Source organism: Nomascus leucogenys, chromosome 8, assembly GCF_006542625.1.
Source record: "Nomascus leucogenys isolate Asia chromosome 8, Asia_NLE_v1, whole genome shotgun sequence".
Classification (NCBI taxonomy): domain Eukaryota; kingdom Metazoa; phylum Chordata; class Mammalia; order Primates; family Hylobatidae; genus Nomascus; species Nomascus leucogenys.
In genome coordinates, this window is record NC_044388.1 from 1,930,978 (window position 1) to 1,952,893 (window position 21,916).

General features: G+C 42.6%; 1 protein-coding gene across 5 annotated transcripts in view; it reads left to right on the forward strand.

Annotated features, from left to right (window-relative positions):
• The window catches only part of LIMA1 (LIM domain and actin binding 1), a 106,776-nt gene that overhangs the window by 54,299 nt on the left and 30,561 nt on the right, over positions 1-21,916 (forward strand). For 4 of the 5 annotated variants that reach the window (XM_003252161.4, XM_003252162.3, XM_030816586.1 and 1 more), the window contains 2 exons: positions 128-173; positions 8,182-8,646. In XM_003252161.4, the coding sequence (XP_003252209.2) occupies positions 128-173; positions 8,182-8,646 (511 nt within the window). The remainder of the gene's footprint in view (positions 1-127; positions 174-8,181; positions 8,647-21,916) is intronic. The other variant, XM_030816585.1, reaches the window with a different exon arrangement.

The following is a 21,916-nucleotide window of genomic DNA, read 5'->3' on the forward strand; positions in this document are numbered from 1 at the left end:
GCCGAGATCGCACCACTGCACTGCAGCCTGGGCAACAAGAGTGAGACTTCATCTCAAAAAAAGATAAGAAATTGAAAGAGTAAAAATATGTTTAATTTGAGACATTCGTTCCTTCCCTTCTCTGAAGGTACCAGAAAGCAGCTGAAGAAACAAACATGGAGAAGAAGAGAAGTGTAAGTATTCAGAAATTCCAGGGCACGTGGCACTTCTTGAGCAGAATTGTGTGGCCAAGCCACCTGCAGCCTCTGTGGGGCTTGGGTTCTGTGTCAGCTGAGTGGACATTTGTGCCAGCGGGTGTGATCTGTGAGCCATTTACTCAGGACAACTTGGCTCAGTGCAGGGAATCTTATTTTTTCACTGCGTTTCTCCTTTTGAACCACTTTTTCTTTCCTGTGTTGAGTGAAGAACAAGAGGCCAAATGCTTGCCTGAAGTTAGTAAAATGGCTTCTACTCAAGTGAGAACATAGGGTTTCCTAGGTGGTCTTTTTTCCAAATCAGACAATCAGAACTTCTACATCTGTGCATTTAAATGGTAGTAGCTGTGCAGCTGTTGTCATCTTCTGGGTTTTTTTGTTTAAAGCAAACTTCTTGACCCAATCTAGTTAGCAAGTTTCCTAGCTGCAGGATCTACCAAAGACAAAAACCTCCAGAATAAACTCTCTGCTTCTACCCGTTCCCTAGTCTCCATGCTTGCTAACTTCCAGTGAGGCTGAATAATACATGTCTTTTGAAATTTTACTTGATTTAATCTTGTGAGGGAAAAAACTTGTATGTTTGGGCAATAATTCCTTAATTTGGATGGCATTACAAAAACATCCTCCTGGCAGTTTTCAGTACCTAACCTATTTAAATTAGTGCATAATGTGTCCCTGTAAATTTGTTCTCTCTAAGGCTGAGGTCCTTGGCTTAATTTTCCTATAATTAAAAAATGGATCTCTTCTGGTGCATTATAAGAAAAAACTACCATTACTTTACTCAACTGCTGGTTTCTTTTCTTGCTTCCCTCTTGCCTCTGTTTTTCCCCCCACTTGCTCCTTTCTTTCTTCCTTTGCTTCAGTCTCATCCATTTAACAAGTTTTCACCGAGCACCTACTACATGCCAAGCACAGACTACATCCCAGCCCTCATGGAATTTACATTCTAATGCAAAAGACAGACAATAAAGAAATTGTGTCAGTTTGGCTGGGCGTGGTGGCTCACGCCTGTAATCCCAGCACTTTGGGAGGCTGAGGCAGGCAGAGCACCTGAAGTTAGGAGTTAGGAGAACAGTCTGGCCAAGATGGTGAAACCTTGTCTCCACTAAAAATACAAAAATTAGCTGAGTGTGGTGGCGCATGCCTATAATCCCAGCTACTCTGGAGGCTGAGGCAGGAGAATCACTTGAACCCGGGAGGCAGAGATTGCAGTAAGCTGAGATCGTGCCACTGCACTCCAGCCTGGGCGACAGAGTGAGACTCCGTCTCAAAAAAAAAAAAAAAAAAAAAATTTAAAAAAGAAATTGTGTCAGTAGTGATTAGTACTGTGGAACAGCACGAGGCAGGTAAGGAGGATAGCGCCTCGGGTGGTCAGTGAAGGCCTGTGATGAGGAAATGTTTGAGCAGAGATTTGAGGACATGAGCCAGGGAGAGGAGTTAGGGCAGAAGGAACCGCTTGCGCGGATGTCCTCAGGCAAGAACAGTCTTGGTGTGTTTGAGGAATAGAAGAGAAATGTCAAATGGTGTCATTGTAAAGACCTGGGCTTTAACTCTGAATGCAAGGAAGCCTTTGGAGAGGGTTTATATGCAAAGGAGTGACGTAGTCTGACTTAAATTTTTTTTTCTTTTTTTATTATTATACTTTAAGTTCTAGGGTACATGTGCACAACGTGCAGGTTTGTCACATATGTATACATGTGCCATGTTGGTGTGCTGTACCCGTTAACTGGTCATTTACATTAGGTATATCTCCTAATGCTATCCCTCCTCCCTCCCCCTACCAAACAGGCCCTGGTGTGTGATGTTCCCCTTCCTGTGTCCAAGTGTTCTCATTGTTCAATTCCCACCTATGAGTGAGAACATGCGGTGTTTGGTTTTATGTCCTTGAGATAGTTTGCTGAGAATGATAGTTTCCAGCTTCATCCATGTCCCTACAAAGGACATGAACTCATCCTTTTTTATGGCTGAAGAGAAGGCTCTAATCCCAGCACTTTAGGAGGCCAAGGCAGGAGGATCGCTTGAGGCCAGGAGTTCAAGACTAGCCTGGGCAACCTAGCGAGACCCTGTCTCTCTATTTTTTAAATGTAAAAAAATAGAAGGAAGAGAATGTAGAGGAACAATAATGGCGGAAGCATGGAGACCAGTTAAGAGACAATGGTAATGATTTAGGTATAATATGGTTTGGACTAGAGTAGTAGCAGCACAGGTGTCGAGAAGTGGTCAGGATGTATGTTGAAGGTAGAGAGAAAGAAGAATCAAGAATGGCAGCCAGGTGGGGGCTGCTGCCACAGTGGGCTTGTGTGCCCTTGGTAAATCCCCAGGAACTTTGGGGGAGGGTCCAAGGGCAGGGAGGATCACTTGAGGTCAGGAGTTCAAGATCAGCCTAGGCAATATAGCAGACCCCATCTCTATTACAAAAAAATAAAAAATAAAAGAATAGCAACAATGTTTTTGGCCCAAACACAATTTAGACATGCTAGATGAACTAATTACCCATTGAATTGCAGATAGTGGAGGGAGGGACTTACCAGGGTTAAAAGCAGATTTTAATTAGAGAGGGAGGAAAGTAAAGGATTAGAGGAGGTAGGCTCAGTTTTGCACATGTAAACTGTAACATGTTTTATTAAGACATCCAAATGGAAATGTCAGTAGGAACTTGGATACTATATAAAAATCTGGAATTGGAAGAGATCCCTGCTGCAGATAAAATGGACGTGTGTCAAAGTGTCAGTGGTACTTAAAGCTATGAGGTACGTGAGATAAGCTAGGAAGTGAGTGTAGACAGACAAGTGGTCTCATGACTTAGCTCAGGGGCACCTTGATGTTTAAAGGTTGGAGATATAAGGAGTAACCAGCAGAGGAAACAAGTGCCAGAAGCCAAGTGAAGAAAGTGCTTCTAGAAGGGGAGTTAACAGAATCAAACACACGGATAAGCTGAGAATTGACCATCGGATTTGGCAACATGAAGGTCATTAGTCATCTTGTGTTGTTTGGGAGTGGTAGAATAGAGGCCTGAATTGGACCGGGTTCAAGACAGTGGGATGAGAGAAGTTGACCCCACGAGTATAGACAATTATCTATGGAGCATCTCTTACGTTCCAGCTCCTGAAGACACAAGAAGAATAAGATGTATTCTCTGTCTCCAAAGGGACTGTTTAGAATTTGGAAAATAGAATTACAACCCAGGTGTGATAAGTACCATATCAAATAAATACTCAGAGTGGGCTGGGGGAGAATTTAGGAGGGATCTGAACTGTGCTACATCTAGGAAGGCTTCCCAGAAGAGGCAGTGCCTGACTCAACCCTAAAGGACCAAGAGGAATTAGCTAAGCAAAGGCGACAGGGAGTGGCAGAAGCTTTGTATTCTAGATGGGGGAAGCAGCACACGCACAGCATGAAGGCATAAGAAACAGGCCTACTTGACAGATGAAAAGATGGTTGTTGCATTCACCAAGTTAGACAATTCGAGAAAAGAAACAGGTTAGAGAGTGAGGAGTGAAGGGAAGAAAGGGAAGACTTCAGGCCGGGCACGGTGGCTCACATCTGTAATCCCGGCTGAAGCGGGTGGATCACCTGAGGTCAGGAGTTCGAGACCAGCTTAGCCAACATGGTGAAACCCCATCTCTACTAAAAATACAAAAAATTAGCCGGGTGTGTGGTGGCTCACGCCTGTAATCCCAGCTACTCGGGAGACTGAGGCAGGAGAATCACTTGAACCCAGGAGGCAGAGGCTGTGGTGAGCCGAGATTGCACCACTGCACTCCAGCCTGGGTGACAGAGCAAGACTCCATCTCAAAAAAAAATAAATAAATAAAAATAAAACAAAAGAAAAAAGAAAGGGAAGACTTCAACCTTGATCAAGGAGGAGTTTAAGATGCCTCTAGCATTTCCAGGTAGAATTGGTAGAAAAGGAGAGATATCTGTCTAGAGACAAGTTCTATAACTCTGTCTATATAGATACACAGTATAGATCTATCTATGTATTTGTTGATGTTATAATCTATATGGTGGGTGAAATCGGGATGGATAACATCATATACAGAGAATATATAAAGTAAGCAAAGCAGAGGACCTAAGACAAAAACTCTGAGGGACCCCACCATATAAGGGAGGGACAGAGGAGGAGAAACCTGTAAAAAAAAGAAAAAGAATAACTAAATTATGAAACTGAGTAGTGGCCAGATAAATGAAATCTTTTTTTTTTTTGAGATGGAATCTTGCTCTTTTGCCAGGCTGGAGTTCAGTGGCATGATCATGTGATCACGGCTCACTGCAACCTCCACCTCCCGGGTTCAAGTGATTCTCCTGCCTCAGCCTCCCGAGTAGCTGGGATTACAGGCACACACCACCACGCCCACCTAATTTTTGTATTTGTAGTAGAGACAGGGTTTCACCATGTTGGCCAGGATGGTCTCGATCTCTTGACCTTGTGATCCGCCCGCCTCAGCCTCCCAAAGTGCTGGGATTACAGGTGTGAGCCACTGTGCCCAGTGAAATCTTTTTCTTCATTATTGTTTTTTCCTACACCCTTCTTGCATCTCAAAATGGGAAGAAATCTGAGAAAAAGGGGTATCACAGAAAAGTTGGAAGCAATTTTTACCAGGGAGAGTGATCAGTAATGTCAAATGCTATAGTGAGATAAAATAAAGCAGAAGCCTCCAGTGCTTTTAGCAGTTGAGGTAAGTGGACGTGAATAGGTATTTAAAGAAGAGGACGGGCATGGTGGCTCACACCTGTGATCCCCGCACTTTGGGAGGCTGAGGTGGGAGGATCACTTGAGCCTGGGAGTTTGAGCCTGAGCAACATAGAACCCTCTCTATAAAAATTTTAAAAATTTAGCTGGGCATGGTGGCATGGGCCTGTGGTCCCAGATACTTGGGAGGCAGAGGTGGCAGGATTGCTTGAGCCCAGGAGGTCAAGGCTGCAATGAGCCGTGATCATGCCACTGCACTCTAGCATGGGCAATACAGCCAGACCCTGTCTCAAAAATAAATAAGTAAATAAATAAATAAAATAGATAACAAAGAAGTAACAATGTAGAAAAATGCTTAGCCTCACTGATGATCAGATAAACGTAAATTAAAGTAATAATGAGATATAAATTGTAATCTAAACAGTTGGCAAATAATGTTGAACAATACATATATTCATCAGTGGGGGAATGGTAATTGCACATACAGTAATAATGTACTATATGGTTATTAAGATTTTGGCCAGGCGTGGTGGCTTACACCTGTAATCCCAGCACTTTGGGAGGCCAAGGCAGGTAGATCACCTGAGGTCAGGACCAGCCTGGCCAACATGGTGAAACCCCGTCTCTACTAATAATACAAAAATTAGCCGGCATGGTAGTATGTTCCTGTAAGCCCAGCTACCTGAGAGGCTGAGGCAAGAGAACTGCTGGAAACTGGGAGGCAGAGGTTGCAGTGAACCGAGATCGTGCCACTACACTCTAGCCTGGGTGACAGAGTGAGACTCCGTCTCAAAAAGAAAAAAGATAGAAGATTTTATGTATGGGCATGAAAAGATATCAAAAGCACATTAAGTGATTAAATGCAAAGTGTAGAACGGTAAGTACAGTATGATTTTGCACAAAAAATACATATAGTGTACAAAATAAAAAAATGACAACATATATACCATATAAACTGTCAGGAGTGGGTATCTAGGTTGGGAGAGGTGGGGAGTCAAGTAGGGAAAATGGCATGTATTACAGCATCTATTCATGTCAGGTACATATTTCTATATTGATTGAGAGTTTTCCCCCCAATAAGTTATTACTTTTGTAATTGAGAAAATAATAAATTAAAAATAAGATAATGTTATGAACATTTTAAAGAGACAGTTGGGGCCGGGCGCAGTGGCTCATGCCTGTAATCCCAGCTCTTTGGGAGGCCGAGGCAGGCAGATCACCTGAGGTCGGGAGTTCGAGACCAGCCTGACCAACATGGAGAAACCCTGTCTCTACTAAAAATACAAAATTAGCCAGGCATGGTGGCACATGCCTGTAATCCCAGCTACTCGGGAGGCTGAGGCAGGAGAATTGCTTGAACCCGGGAGGCGGAGATTGCAGTGAGCCGAGATCGCGCCATTGCACTCCAGCCTGTGCAACAAGAGTGAAACTCTGTCTCAAAAAAAAAAAAAAGCCAGGCATGCTGACATACACCTGTAGTCCTAGCTACTCAGGAGGCTGAGGTGGGAGGATCACTTGAGCCCAGGAAGTCAAACAGCTGCAGTGAGCTCTGATTACACCACTGCATTTCAGCCTGGGTGACAAAGCAAGACCCTGTCTCTAAAAAAATTAAAATGGGATCATGCTGTCTTATAATTGGCTTTCTTCATTCAAAAGTATCCTATGAGCATCTTTTCATGTCAATAAGTATACTTTGATCACATGATAGGTATCTGAGAAAAACAGTGTCCAGTTACCAAGGCAAAGTGCCACTTTGATTGTCAGGGCTCCTGTGTGGTTACAGTAAGGGCAGGTGAAGTCAGAGACCTAGATGACTCATCCATTGTGTGGCACGAGACCTTACAGAGCCAAGAATGCTGCTGGCAGTTAGGGTAGAACCAGCTTCTGGAGCTGTTTTGTAATTCCCTCTTTTCTAGCAAGAAAACTTTTTAAGCTTCTTATATCTCTGATCCATACATTCTTCCTCCAATGGATCATTTTGTAAGCTAAAATTTAAACACTAGAATCAAGCAGTTCTATAATTTTTTTTTTCAAGCCTTGTTTCTACTTGATGAAGTGGCTCTCAAGAGTATTTTCAGAAGAGTAATAGAGTGAGAGACTTAATTCCCAAAATAGCAGCTAATCCTGTTTAATTCCTAGGTTGTTTGTCCTTTCTTTCTTAGTTGAAAGACCGGTGAGTCACAGACTACAGGAGAGAAGGTACTGGAGTTTGCAGTTTGTTGGGAAGGTGGTGCTGTTCAATTTATTTAGGAGTACAGTCCTTTCAAAGTATGGGACATTTTAATTTTTTTTTTTTTTTTTTTTGAGACAGAGTCTTGCTCTGTCACCCAGGCTGGAGTGCAATGGCGTGATCTCGGCTCACTGCACCCTCCGCCTCCCGGGTTCAAGCCATTTTTCTGCCTCAGCCTCCTGAGTAGCTGGGACTACAGGCGCGTGCCACCATGCCCAACTATTTTTTGTATTTTAAGTAGAGACGTGGTTTCACTATGTTGGCCAGGCTGGTCACGAACTCATGACCTCAGGTGATCCACCCGCCTCGGCCTCCCAAAGTGCTGGGATTACAGGCGCGAGCCACCGTGCCCAGCCCTGATAAATGAGAATTTATACACAGATAAACTTGTAGAGAAGAGCAGGGGAAAAAAAAAGATTAAATTCTTATGAAAAATAAAATTTGACTGCTCATATGCATGTAAATTATGTCAGACATAACTAAATATGTATGCAAATACTTGGAAAGTCTGGGGACTTCGCCAGGGTTCTACAAATAGTTTCAACCCTTGCTGCCACTATCCATAATTAATGGTATAGTTTCAGCTATCCTGCATCTTTGTCTTATTTAAAAGAAAAAAAAAACAGCAGAATTTACCATGTTATTTTATGGCAGGTAATGATGAACTTTGCTGATGTGTAGTTACAGTGTTTCAAGTACTTGTATTTTGCTTTTTCTTTCTTGTTTTTTTCCCCATTAATCTTTGGGTGAAAATCTCTTGTCTCGCATGTAACTATCCTTAGAGCTGGGCTTGCCTTTCTTCTCATTTTGTCCTTATAAGGCCATCCTGTTTTATCACTTCCTGCTTCAGTTCCTGACTTTTTCTCTCTTCCCCTCTCCCTCTCCCTCTCCCTCTCCCGGGTGGATGCTTTCTCCATGTGGCAAAGCTGTAACTGTTCACAGCTGTCTGAAACAGCAGTGGACCAGGAGCAGCTTGGAGTTTTAACTTTCATTTTACAAAGAACAACATGTTTGAATGTTTCAGCAGGCAAGTTATAACTGGCACCTACTTCTTGTTCTTCTAGAACACCGAAAATCTCTCCCAGCACTTTAGAAAGGGGACCCTGACTGTGTTAAAGAAGAAGTGGGAGAACCCAGGGCTGGGATCAGAGTCTCACACAGACTCTCTACGGAACAGCAGCACTGAGATTAGGCACAGAGCGGACCATCCTCCTGCTGAAGTGACAAGCCACGCTGCTTCTGGAGCCAAAGCTGACCAAGAAGAACAAATCCACCCCAGGTCTAGATTCAGGTCACCTCCTGAAGCCCTTGTTCAGGGTCGATATCCCCACATCAAGGACGGTGAGGATTTTAAAGACCACTCAACAGAAAGTAAAAAAATGGAAAATTGTCTAGGAGAATCCAGGCATGAAGTAGAAAAATCAGAAATCAGTGAAAACACAGAAGCTTCAGGCAAAATAGAGAAATACAATGTTCCGCTAAACAGGCTTAAGATGATGTTTGAGAAAGGTGAACCAACTCAAACTAAGGTAAGAATTGGGCGGGTTTGAAACTTGAGAAAGCCAATTCAAGTACTAAACAAAGCTGTTTTTCCAATCCAGCTATTTTGAGTAGAGGCGAATATGTGGTCAGTATGTCTTTTGATTCCAGTTAGATAAGTTAATAGTCTCAAATGAATTATTTACATAGATGCTAAGATTTGTGAGTCTCTGACCCAATTTCATGTTAAATCAAGTTCACACTGGGATTCAAATTGTTATCTAGAAATGAAGAGAGTTTAATACCAATTGGATTATGTGTTTTTGTATACTTGCCCTTTTAAATTGTCTTCCTGTGTTCTTTATCATTGGTAGCTTTGGGGGTGGAATTACTGCCGAATAGCTCTCTGCTTGGACACAGCTGCAGACTGAGTGTTAAGGCCGGAGTTTAACATTAAGACTGAGGCGTACTTGTCTCTGCTAGCTGAATCCCTTCTCTTCTTCTCAACTTCCTCATCTGTGCCTTCCAACAAATGTTTTCTATCAGCTAAAATCCTCTCTCAGGCAAAATCAATGAAGATAGCCAGACTAGCTATAGCTTTCGGGAGTTTTGACTTGCAAATGCACGGGGTTGCGTTTTCCTACAACTGCTAATGAAATTTGATCCTTCATGTGGATAGCAGACCTCGTCCCCAGAGGGAATTACTTAACTAGAAAATGAGTTACATATGCTGGTGATTTATAACGCAATCCAGAGGCCACAGAGCTGGTAAATTTTTCCAGTTTTCTCATACTTTCCTATATATCTGGCTTTGTACATGGGGATGGTTCGTTACAACAGTCGTTATAATGAAATAAACAGACCTGATGGGGAGCAAAGCCATCCCTTACTCTAGATTCCACCTAGATGGGAAAGCTGGATTTTTTTAAAGCCAAATATTTGGCCCAAGTCCCTATGTTTGGAAAGTAATATAATAATATGAAGCATTCTTTCTGAGATAAAAAATAACTCATCCTGTAGTCTTCAGTTATATTAGGCGTGATATTGTCAATCCCTTCCCATAACTTGCAGTGCCAGTCGCTTTTCTGCTTAGAATTAGAAAAGTTCTTGAATGTTTGGGGGTCATGTTTGAAGTTGTGCGAGGTTTTGACGATGTGTAAAGCTACAGCACTTCTCTGTGCATGAGCTTTAGCTCTACTTTAACAGCGAAACCAGTTGGCAAGAGATGTAACCACAAAGCAGTTTTATAACTTTTCTTAACTCTCTTCCCTCTCAAGTTTTTAGACCTTTAGTCCTGCCAACTTCTTCTTTCCCCTTTATGGTTTTAATTTAAAAAATTTTTTTATTTAAAATGGGAAGAAGAATTTTAAGTGGAAGGAAAAAATGTCAGAAATCCTAAATAGAGAGGAAGGGGCTTTGTTGTGACTCAAAGCACCATTGTACGTCTCCTCCTCCCAGACCCTGCTAGGAATAGGACAGCTGATGTCATGCCAGTACACACAATGAAGATGCAGTGCAAAAGGCTGCTGCATGTTGAAACTGGCCAAAGGTAGGAAATGACTGGGACTGTAGCAACAAAAATGCTGATTATGTGTAAGGATATGGTGAGACACTTTTTCTCATAAATATCTAGTGAGATATGGGTCAGAACAAGCCTATCTCTCTAAGGCTGCTTGGAGAGGAGAAAAACTTTCCATATAAGATCCTACTAAGCCGGGCGTGGTGGCTCAAGTCTGTAATCCCAGCATTTTGGGAGGCAGAGGTTGGGGGATCACTTGTGGCCAGGAGTTCGAGACCAGCCTGGCCAACATGGTGAAACCCCATCTCCACTAAAAATAAAAAAATTAGCCAGGCATGGTGGCATGTGCTGGTAGTCCCAGCTACTCGGGAGGCTGAGGCAGGAGAATCACTTGAACCTGGGAGGTGGAGGATGCAGTGAGCCGAGATCATGCCACTGCACTCCAGCCTGGGCAACAGAGTGAGACTCTGTCTCAAAAAATATATAAAAATAAAAATAAAGATCCTACTAGATGGCTGATAGCACTGGGCAACCAGATTGATTGCTAAAGGTATAGGAAGATGAAAGAGGCTGGGCACAGTGGCTTACATCTGTAATCCCAGAATTTAGGGAGGCCCAAGGCGGGAGGATTGCTTGTGCCCAAGAGTTTGAGACCAGCCTGGGCAACATAGCCAGACCTCATCTCTACTAAAAATTTAAAAATTAGCCAGGTGTGGTGTTGTGCGTTGATAGTCCCAGCTACTTAGGAGGCTGAGGCAGAAGATTGCTTGAGCATGAGAGTTTGAGGGTGCAGTGAGCCATGATTGCCACTGCACTCCAGCCTGGGCAACACAGTGAGATCCCTGTCCCTTAAAAACAAGAAGATGGAAGAGACATAAGATTCACCTGGGCTTCTAGGTTTCATTGCTTTTTGTGTGTACCATTTTTAATTTCCTGATTTGTCACTTCATGGACTGCTTAGGGAGTGGAAAACACAGCCACCCTTGGTTTTATTGCTGTTTCTAAATAAGCGTCATTGTCCATACTGAAAACAGTCTAGATTTTTTTAAATTTATTTATTTTTGAGACAGAATCTCTCTCTGTTACTCAGGTTGAAGTGTATTGGCGCGATCTTGGCTCACTGCAACCTCCACCTCCCAGGTTCAAGTAATTCTCCTGCCTCAGCCTCCCAAATAGCTGGGATTATAGGCGCCCGCCACCATGCCCAGCTAATTTTTGTATGTTTAGTAGAGACAGAGTTTCATCATATTGGTCAGGCTGGTCTTGAATTCCTGACCTCAGGTGATCTGCCTGCCTCAGCCTCCCAAAGAGCTGGGATTACAGGCATGAGCCACCACGCCCAGTCTCAGTCTAGATTATTTTTAACAGTTCTGTCAGGTATTCTATAGTCTGAGTTCAACCTACCTGTACAGTCTCATAGCCAATCTTTACACTCAAACCTTGGAATACTCATCCCCCAATTGCTACTTTTTGAATTCTTTTATTCTTAATATTTCATGTTTTAATTTCAGTGTGTTTATACTTTTTGAAACAAGACCAGAACATAGTAGACTTTATAGAGAAAGACCAGTTTTACCTAGATTCCAAAGGAAGAATTAAACTGCTGTTATTGTTTGAAATGCGTTTTTTTTTTTTTTTTTTAATGGAGATAGGGTCTTAACTCTGTTGCCCAGGCTGGAGGAGTACAGTGGTACAATTGTGGTTCACTGCAGCCTTGACCTCCCTGCCTCAGCCTCCCAAATAGCTGGGGCCACAGGTGTGTACCACCGCTCTCAGCTAATTTTTTAAATTTTTCATGGAGGCAGGGTTTCACTATGTTGCCCAGACTGTTCTTAAACTCCTGGGCTCAAGTGATCCTCCTGCGTTGGCCTCCCAAGCTGGTGAAATTACAGGCGTGAGCCACCACACCCAGCCTGAAATTCTTAAAGGATGAGAGTGTCAATGACAGAGTGCCTTGGCATCATTGTGCCTAACCTGGGAGACGGAAGAAGCACGCCATGGGAAGTGTTTTACACTTGGGGACGACCGTGCTAAGTATTGTGGAGCCTATAGCCTTGAGGTAGACGGCTACTTTGCCTTTTTTCTTGAACTGTCTTGCAGAATGTGGATTTGGGGTAAGTGGTCTTGAAGCACTCAGTCACCCTCAAATTAAGATTTTTACTTCATCTTTCTTGGGCCTGTACCTCCAAGATGACAAAGAAAAGAAGAAACAATGGTCACGCCAAAGAGGGCCGCAACCAGGTGTACCCTATTCACTGCAGCCAATTTGCTGCATAAACTGTGCCCATTGTGTGCCCAATGACAAGGCTTATTAAGAAATTCATCATAGGCCGGGCGCGGTGGCTCACGCCTGTAATCCCAGCACTTTGGGAGGCCGAGGCGGGCGGATCACGAGGTCAAGAGATTGAGACCATCTCCGCTAACATGGTGAAACTCCGTCTCTACTAAAAATACAAAAAAATTAGCTGGGCGAGGTGGCGGGCGCCTGTAGTCCCAGCTACTCGGGAGGCTAAGGCAGGAGAATGGCATAAACCCGGGAGCCGGAGCTTGCAGTGAGCCGAGATCGTGCCACTGCACTCCAGCCTGGGCGACAGAGCGAGACTCCGTCTCAAAAAAAAAAAAAAAAAAAAGAAATTCCTCACTTGAAATGTAGAGGCTGCAGCAGTCAGCGATATTTCTGAAGTGAGCGGCCTGGATGCCTGTGTACTTCCCAGGCTGGATGTGAAGCTACATTACTGTGTGAGTTGTGCCATTCACAGCACGGTAGTCAGGAATCAAGGTCATGAAGCCCGCAAGGATCGAACACCTCCACCCCACTGTAGACCTGCGGGTGCTGCCCCATGACCGCCACCGAAGCCCATATAAGGAGCAGAGTTCTTAAGGACTGAAGAAAAACTAGCGTCTGGAGAAAAATAAAATTGCAATTGTACTTAAAAAAAAGAAAAAAAAAAAAGATTTTACTTCACAGGCCAGGATTGAAGTTCTGAACACCTTGAAGTCTCCAATTATGAGGGATCCAGTCTAAGCTCTGGCTTTTGCTACTTAGCAATGGGTGTTCTATGATGGGCTGATTTGGAAGGAGGGGGTCAGCCACTGTTGAGCCACTGCAGTGAAGTCACTTGATCTCACTCTGGAGAGAAACACTTTCATAGCTAAACATTCTAGCTTTGATTTTTCTGAAGGGAATACACCTGTTTTCAATTCTGGGGTTTTTGGGGTGCTTGCTTGACTGCATATGAACTTGTGATCCAAGGAAAAAATAGGAGAAAGAACAAGTTGGCTTTTTAAGTCAGGATAGTTTTATGTTTGCTACTAGATAAGGCAAAAATAAAAAATAACTTATTTTTATAAATTCAAGAAGAAAAGTCAAGATGCTTTTATACGCTAGTGATCAATAACTTAGTTCATAGTATTTATTTAATAAAAGGAGGGTGGCATTGGTGGTACAGTGGTAAGCATAGCTGCCTTCCAAATAATGAAAACTCATTAAAGCCTATTTCTCACTTATTCTCCACCTTTGATGAATAGATAGGTTATTTAGGTCAGGTGGTTTAGCTGAATATGATGGTTTTATTTATTTATTTATTTATTTTTGAAACAGAGTCTCATTCTATCGCCCAGGATGGGGTGCGGTGGCACGATCTTGGCTCACTGCAACCTCTGTCTCCTAGGGTTAATGTAAGCTATCATCAAAAGAAATGCCACAGTGGGCTGGGAGCAGTGGCTCACACCTGTAATTCCAGCACTTTGGGAGGCCGAGACGGGCGGATCACCTGAGGTCGAGAGTTCGAGATCAGCCTGACCAACATGGAGAAACCCCATCTCCACTAAAAATACAAAAATTAGCTGGGGATGGTGGCACATGTCTGTAATTCCAGCTGCTCGAGAGGCTGAGGCAGAAGAATCACTTGAACCCAGGAGGCAGAGTTTGCAGTGAGCTGAGATGACACCATTGCATCCCAGCCTGGGCAACAAGAGCGAAACTTCCTCTCAAAAAAAAAACAAAAGAAAAGAAATGCCATGGTGACACTTAGTGAATGTGATTTAGCATTCCTAATTCCTTGTATGTATTAATCTGGGTTTTAGATGGCCAAGATAACCATTCAGGACATCCTTTTATGAAAAAGAGAACTGATCAACTAGTTATGACCCATGTTTAGTTATTGTCATGTTGCCTTTTTTTTTTTTTTGAGACAGCCTTGCTCTGTCGCCCAGGCTGGAGTGCAGTGGCACCATCTCAGCTCACTGCAGCCTCCCAGGTTCAAGCAATTCTCTGCCTCAGCCTCCTGAGTAGCTGGGATTACAAGTGTGCACCATGAAGTCCGGCTAATTTTTGTATTTTTAGTAGAGACGGGGTTTTGCCATGTTGGCCAGGCTGGTCTTGAACTCCTGGCCTCAAGTGATCCACCCACCTTGGTCTTCCAAAGTGCTGGGATTTTATATTATAAAAATAAAGCAATACATTCAGGTAAAATAGACATATCTAAAATAACAAAGGAAGTTTCCCTTGCCCCATCACCCTTTTCTCTTGTTTGTGACTTCTCTCCCCGTAGACTCGCAGCCCTTCAGCTTCCCTTTGAATTTCAGTTCCTCTTAGCACCAGGATCATGATATGTATAGATAGCATCAAAATGCCAACAAAAACTTCACTTGTTCCAACATCTTTGTGGTTTTTCTTCTTGTAAGTTCCTGGAAGTGACACTTGGTATTTTGTTTAGTTTTGCATAACACTCATACATAACAGCATATATGCGCTGATGTAGTAGAATGAGTCTTTAGAGAGTAAGGTAACCAAGCTAAAGTGTGATGATCTCTGTTCATCAGGTACTTATTCATAGCCAATCTGTAATCTGCATCAAAGAAATAATTTATATAGGCCTTCTTGATGAGTGGGTAGGTGTCCATAGGGAATCCCCAGATTGTTGCAGAAATTATTCATAACATCTTATCTTCCTCTTAGTTAGTAATTGTATGTGTTCCTTTATCTACTTAACGTTAAGATAGAAATTTTTCTTCTGCTTTCTGAATATGTCTTAAGTTATTTAGAATTATATCCCAAGAAGAATACAATTCTGAGGATGTTCATAATTTATATTAATTGCATAGTTTTGTTTGTTTGTTTGTTTGCTGTCGCCCAGGCTGGAGTGCAGTGGCACAATCCTGGCTCACTGCAACCTCCATCTCCTGGGTTCAAGCGATTCTCCTGCCTCAGCCTCCTGAGTGGCTGAGATTACAGGCGCCCGCCACCACACCAGCTAATTTTTGTATTTTTAGTAGAGACGGGGTTTCACCGTGTGGGTCAGGCTCGTCTTGAACTCCTGACCTCGTGATCCCCCTGCCTTGGCCTGCCAAAATGCTGGGATTATCGATGTGAGCCACTGCGCCCGGCCAAATCGCATGGTTTTAAGTTAAAATTTTAAAGTAAGTTTGGGGAGGAAAGGTATTTGCATAACTATTAACATCAACGTGGGGTCTATACGGTCATCCCAATGTAGGGGAGTAGATCTTTAATTTGCCTGTCAGTGAGTCTTTTACCTTGACCTAACATTTAATCTTCAGTAGATACATTGCTAGTGCTTTAAATGTGGATAATTGGTTTTGCAGATTATTGTTAATTGTACACAAGAATTGTCTTTGTTTTTCTATCAATGCATTCTTTCTCACTTATCTTGGTAAAACTAACTTTTTGCTGATTTAGCATATTCAACTATAGTTTATAGCTTCTCTTGTCATTTCAAAAATGTAAATAAGGCTATCCTCAGCATTATTTCGACTGACATCTATCTATAGTGGTACATTTCTTGTAAAGACTACATATCAGCATAAATTTTTTATTTACTCTTAATGACTCTGGGTAATCTCTTTTGTATGTGTGTGTGGTAAGATAATAATTGATCCAGGGGAAAGATGCAGTCAAAGAATTCCAATCTTTTTAACTGTTCCTTGCCCTAAATGACCGTCCTTGATGTGCCAGCTAGAGACCACTCATCTCTTCTTCTCTGCTTACTTTCATGTCCTGTGTACTGGTTTTTAACCAGTTTCATTATAGTAAAACATATCAACAAGCAATGTCAGGGGACTGGAACATTCTTTAAGCAATGTTGGCTATATTAGACTTCAAGGGGGCTAGAAAGACTTCATCTCCCCCCAGTACAAATATTACTACCTTTGTCTTCCTGCTAGTGGACTCATTCCTAAATTAGACAACACAGGTGTGTATCCAGATGAATATATCTACAAGTCATTTCCTCTAGCCTTCTAACCCATTCTAACTCATCAGTGAGTTACAATGAGTGAGAAATCACTATCAAAATTGTTGACATATAGATCCTAGAACCTTAAGAGAGTTTAAGAAGTTATTTAATCCAGCTCACTGCCCTCAGTCAGTTAGAACCTTACAATCCCAATTTTACAGATGCGATTAGATGAGGTCAGAGAAGTTAATTGATATGCCCCATGGCATGTGGCTAATTAATATCAGAACGGGATTGAAATTGGATAGTACCCCTTCTACCATATAGCACTATCTTCACGGATATTATAATCACTATTTATTGGATAGAAACAATGGGCCCTACATACCTTTGAAATCTAAGAAACTGGGAAAAATTGAAAACATAAAAACAGCTATGTTCTCAAAGACTTTAATTAACTCTGCCTTCCCACATTTTATGCTTAACTAATTGAAAAGCATCAGGACAGTGAACAGAAGAAATATATTGGAATGCAAGAGATATGAATGAAAGCTCTAGAGTTAGAAGCTTGTGAGTTTGGGGCCTGGCGTGGTGGCTCACACTTGTAATCCCAGCACTTTGGGAGGCCAAGGCACAAGGCACACTTGTAATCCCAGCACTTGAGGTCAGGAGTTCAAGACCAGCCTGGCCAACGTGGCAAAACCCCATCTCTATTAAAAATACAAAAATTAGCCTGGTGTGGTGACATGCGCATGAAATCCCAGCTACTCAGAAGCCTGAGGCAAGAGAATTGCTTGAACCTGGGAGGCAGAGGTTGCAGTGAGCTGAGATCATACCACTGCACTCCATCCTGGGCGACAGAGTGAGACTTTGTCTCAAAAAAAAAATAAATAAAATTAAAAAGATATAATTCATTAAACATTGTTCTTACATCAAAAGGTATGATTTATTGTTTATTCTTATATATTTTCAGCTTATTCTCAAGATACAACACCACTAGTACAGTATAAGGACACATTCCCTAAAGCATCATTAGCATTTGGTTTTACCATTTTTGTCTACTTAAATTAATAGATATGACTTGTTATCCTTCCTTTTTTTTTTTTTTCCTAATTGTAAGACTAACACATAGTACTTGTAGAATGCTTGAGAATACAAAAAATGTAGAGAAATCCTACCACCTGGAGATAAAAGCTCTTTTTATGTGTATTATTTTACTTACATTAACTCTCTAAGAGAGTCCCTGAAGAAAGAAATTTTTCTCTCAATACTTTAATAAATCAAGGCTAGGTTTTATCTGTGCCCCGATTTCCATGCATAGTTCAGCAAAGTTCCATTTTTCCCTAAAAGCCAACCTTCCTCTGCCCTTGACTTTGGTGAGATGACAGCGTCCAAAGGAAGCTGAAGTTGAAAGGTTGAAGGAAGTGGCTAAGTGAGGTAGGGGACTCTCAGTAAATTAAAGTGTTGAGAATCAGCTTTTAAATATAATTTTTTCTGAAGATAGTGTAGAAAAGACAGGAAATCCTGCTTTGTTACTTATTTAGAACTTAACTTTATTTCTGTTTTAAAAAATACAGAAAAAAATTCTACAGACTACTGTCTAAAAGCCCCAAACTTTTATCCTCTTACTAGTACATCTTGGTGCATTTGATTTATGGATTCACAGAGAATACTTAAGGGATGTTCATACTAACAAGAGTTATTGTCAGCTGACAGGAAGGAGGACTTCAGGAAATTCCAGAAAGTCTTAAAAGTATCTTGTCTATTCTCTTTCCTTGACATTAGAATGATTAAGGCTCCCTCAAGTGTCTGAGTAAAAAGAGCTAAAATGTGATAGAAGTCTGTTACAGAAGAGTATTTTGGTATCAGAATTTGTGTGTGTGTGTGTGTGTGTGTGTGTGTGTGTGTGTGTGTGTGTGTTGTGTTCCTTTACTTCCTTGAGAAATATTGGAGGAAACCCCTCCTTCTTCCTGTACCTCAGATTACCACTTGGAAAATGTGGATCATAAAACTCATCTTAAATGCATTTGAGATCATTTTTGTTTGTTTGTTTGTTTGCTTTTGAGACAGGGCCTTGTTATATCGTCCAGGCTGGAGTGCCGTGGCACAATCATAGGTCACTACAGCCTCGACTTCCTGGACTCAACCAATCATCCCACTTCAGCCTCCAGAGTAGCTGGGACTGCAGGCATCACCACTATGCCTGGCTAATTTTTTTTTTTTTTTTTAAAGCAGAGACAGGGTCTCACCATGTTGCCCAGGCTGGTCTCAAACTCCTGGCCTCAAGCAACCCTCCTGCCTCTGCCTCCCAAAGTGCTGGGATTACAGGTGTGAGCTACCATGCCCAGCCTTGTTATTCTTTTTTTTTTTTTTTTTTTTTTTTTGAGGCGGAGTTTCGCTCTTGTTGCCCAGGCTGGAGTGCAATGGCGTGATCTCAGCTCGCTGCAACCTCTGCCTCCCGGGTTCAAGCAATTCTTCTGCCTCAGCCTCCCAAGTAGCTGGGATTACAGGTGTCCGGCTAATTTTTTGTATTTTTAGTAGAGATGGGGTTTCACCAGGTTGGCCAGGTTGGTCTTGAACTCCTGACCTCAGGTAATCCACCTGCCTTGGCCTCCCAAAGTGCTGGGATTACAGGCATGAGCCACCATGCCCAGCCAGGCCTTGTTATTCTTAATGTTCGAGTGGTTTGGAGGTGAAATATATTGAAAGTAATGCTGTGCTTCACTGAACCTGCGATATCATGAAAACCCATCTTACCTCACAGCTGTATTGCTCCTTAGAGCCACAGTCTGTATGAGGGATTTTCAGAGACAGTTCTCTTCCTATTTTTCTCTGAGACCAAGTGGCTTTGTACATGTACTTTTTTAGTACTTGAAAGAAATTAATGCAGAGTTTTGATACCCCATGGAGCAAAAGGCTTCAAAAAAAAAAAGGTAAGGGGGCCTTATTTTATTTAACCCAGCAGTTTAAATTAAAAGCTAACAAAGATGGGAAATTCTATGCATTTAAAACCAAAGAAAGCCTCTGCCCTGGCAAGGTTTATGCTCTGGTTCTAAATGATTATGCTCCCAATAACAGCAGTTCAGGGACTTCACACAAGAAGGAGAAGGATGTGTAGCTCCAGCTAGACAGAAAACAGCTCTCTGCAGGTTGTAACATGTAACACATATTCTTGGAATTGTGCTTGAACTTTACCTTTGACAGAAAGCAAGTATCTGTATTAAGAATGCAGAACCCATTTCCTTTTGGTTGTTCTTTTCTTTTTCTTTTTTTTCTTTTTTTTTTTTTGGAAATGGGGTCTTTCTCTGTTGCCCAGGCTGGAGTGCAGTGATCTTGGCCCACTGCAACCTCCACCTCCCAGGTTCAAGCGATTCTCCTGCCTCAGCCTCCCCAGTAGCTAGGATTACAGGCACGTGCCACCATGCTCAGCTAATTTTTGTATTTTTAGTAGAGATGGGGTTTCACCATGTGGGCCAGGCTGGTCTCAAACTCCTGACCTCAAGTGATCCGCCTGCCTCAGCCTCCCAAAGTGCTGGGATTACAGGTGTGAGCCACTGCGCCTGGCCCCTTTTGGTTTTTCAAAAGAAGTTTATCAGTAGGCTTTCTCCCATTTTGAGTTCTGAAAATTCTAATTTTTGTAATGGTTATCTTCCAGTGCAGCAGCATTTGGAATAAATATGTGGAATTTTCTTTATTTTAATGATCAGCAAATAAGAAGTATGTTGAAAACAAAATTAAAAATGTGGGCCAGGCGCGGTGGCTTATGCCTGTCATCCCAGCACTTTGGGAGGCCAAGGCAGGCAGATCATTTGAGGTCAGGAGTTTCAGACCGGCTTGACCAACATGGTGAAACCCCATCTCTACCAAAAACTCAAATAATTAGGTGTGGTGGCAGATGCCTGTAATCCCAGCTACTTGGGAGGCTGAGACAGGAGAATTGTGTGAGCTTAGGAGGTAGGGGTTGCAGTGAGCTGAGATCACACTACTGTATTCCAGCCTGGGTGACAGAGTAAGACTCTGTCTCAAAAAAAATAAAAAAAAATTAAAAATGTGGATTGAGGGTATCCTGCCAGACATATCTTTTCCTCTTGACCAAGATCTTCATTATCTTTTCGTTTCTTTTTTTCTTTTTTGAGATGGAGTCTTGCTCTGTCACCTAACCTGGAGAGCAGTGGCACAATTTCTGCTCACTGCAACCTCCATCTCCCAAGTTCAAGTGATTCTCATACCTCAGCCTCCTGAGTGGCTGAGATTACAGGTGCGCACCACCACCCCAGCTAATTTTTGTATATTTAGTAGAGACAGCGTTTCACAATGTTGGCCAGGCTGGCCTCAAACTCTTGACCTCAAGAGATCCGCCCACCTTGGCTTCCCAAAGTGCTGGGATTACAGGTGTGAGCCACCACGCCCGGCCACTTCATTTTCAGATAGCGGCTGCTCCTAGAGCAAGAGTATGTTGAGCTGTGTGAGTCATATGGATGTCTAATAATTCATCAAAGTATGCCTGACCTGTGTGTGATGTAGCACGGATAGTGTTGTTCCAGCTTGTTTTAGTTTTTATTAAAAGTAGACCCAATCAGGCCGGATGCAGTGGCCCACACCTGTAATCCCAGCACCTTGGGAAGCCGAGGCAAGATCCCTTGAGCCCAGGAGTTTGAGACCAGCCTGGGCAACATGGTGAGACCCTGTCTCTACTTTAAAAAAAAAAAAAAAGAGAAAAAAAATAGACAAATCAATAATGTAAATTGCAAAGCTGACTGGATATAAATTATTATTATTACTTTTTGAGCAGGGTCTTACTCATCACCCAGGCTGGAATGCAGTGGTGTGGTCACGGCTCACTGTATTCTTTTTTGTAGAGATGGAGTCTTCCTATGTTGCCCAGGCTAGTCTTGAACTCCTAGGCTCAAAGGATCCTCCTGGCTCAGCCTCCCAAAGTGCTGGGATTACAGGCATGAACCACCACACCCAGCAAGGAGACAAATTATACACACACACACACACACATACACACACACGTAATATGTACATAATATATTTATTTTTATTTTTATTATTTTGAGACAGGGTCACACTCTGTTACCCAGGCTGGAGTGCAGTGGCATGATCTTGGCTAACTGCGACATCCGCCTCCCAGGCTCAAGCAATTTTCCTACTGCAGCCTTCTGAGTAGCTGGGACTACAGGCGCATGCCATAACGCCCAGCTAACTTTTGTTTTTTTTTTTGAGACGGAGTCTTGCTTTGTCACCCAGGCTGGAGTGCAGTGGCCTGATCTTGGCTCACTGCAACCTCCGCCTCCTGGGTTCAAGCGATTCTCCTGCTTCAGCCTCCTGAGTAGCTGGGATTACAGGTGCAGGCCACCACGCCTGGCTAATTTTTTTGTATTTTTAGTAGAGACGGGGTTTCACCATGTTGGTCAGGCTGGTCTCGAACTCCTGACCTCGTGATCCTTCTGCCTCAGCCTCCCAAAGTGCTGGGATTACAGGCGTGAGCCACCGTGCCCAGCCTAACTTTTGTATCTTTTTTGTAGAGACGAGGTTTTGCCATGTTGCCCAAGCTGGTCTCAAACTCCTGGGCTCAAGTGATCCACCTGTCTCAGCCTCCCA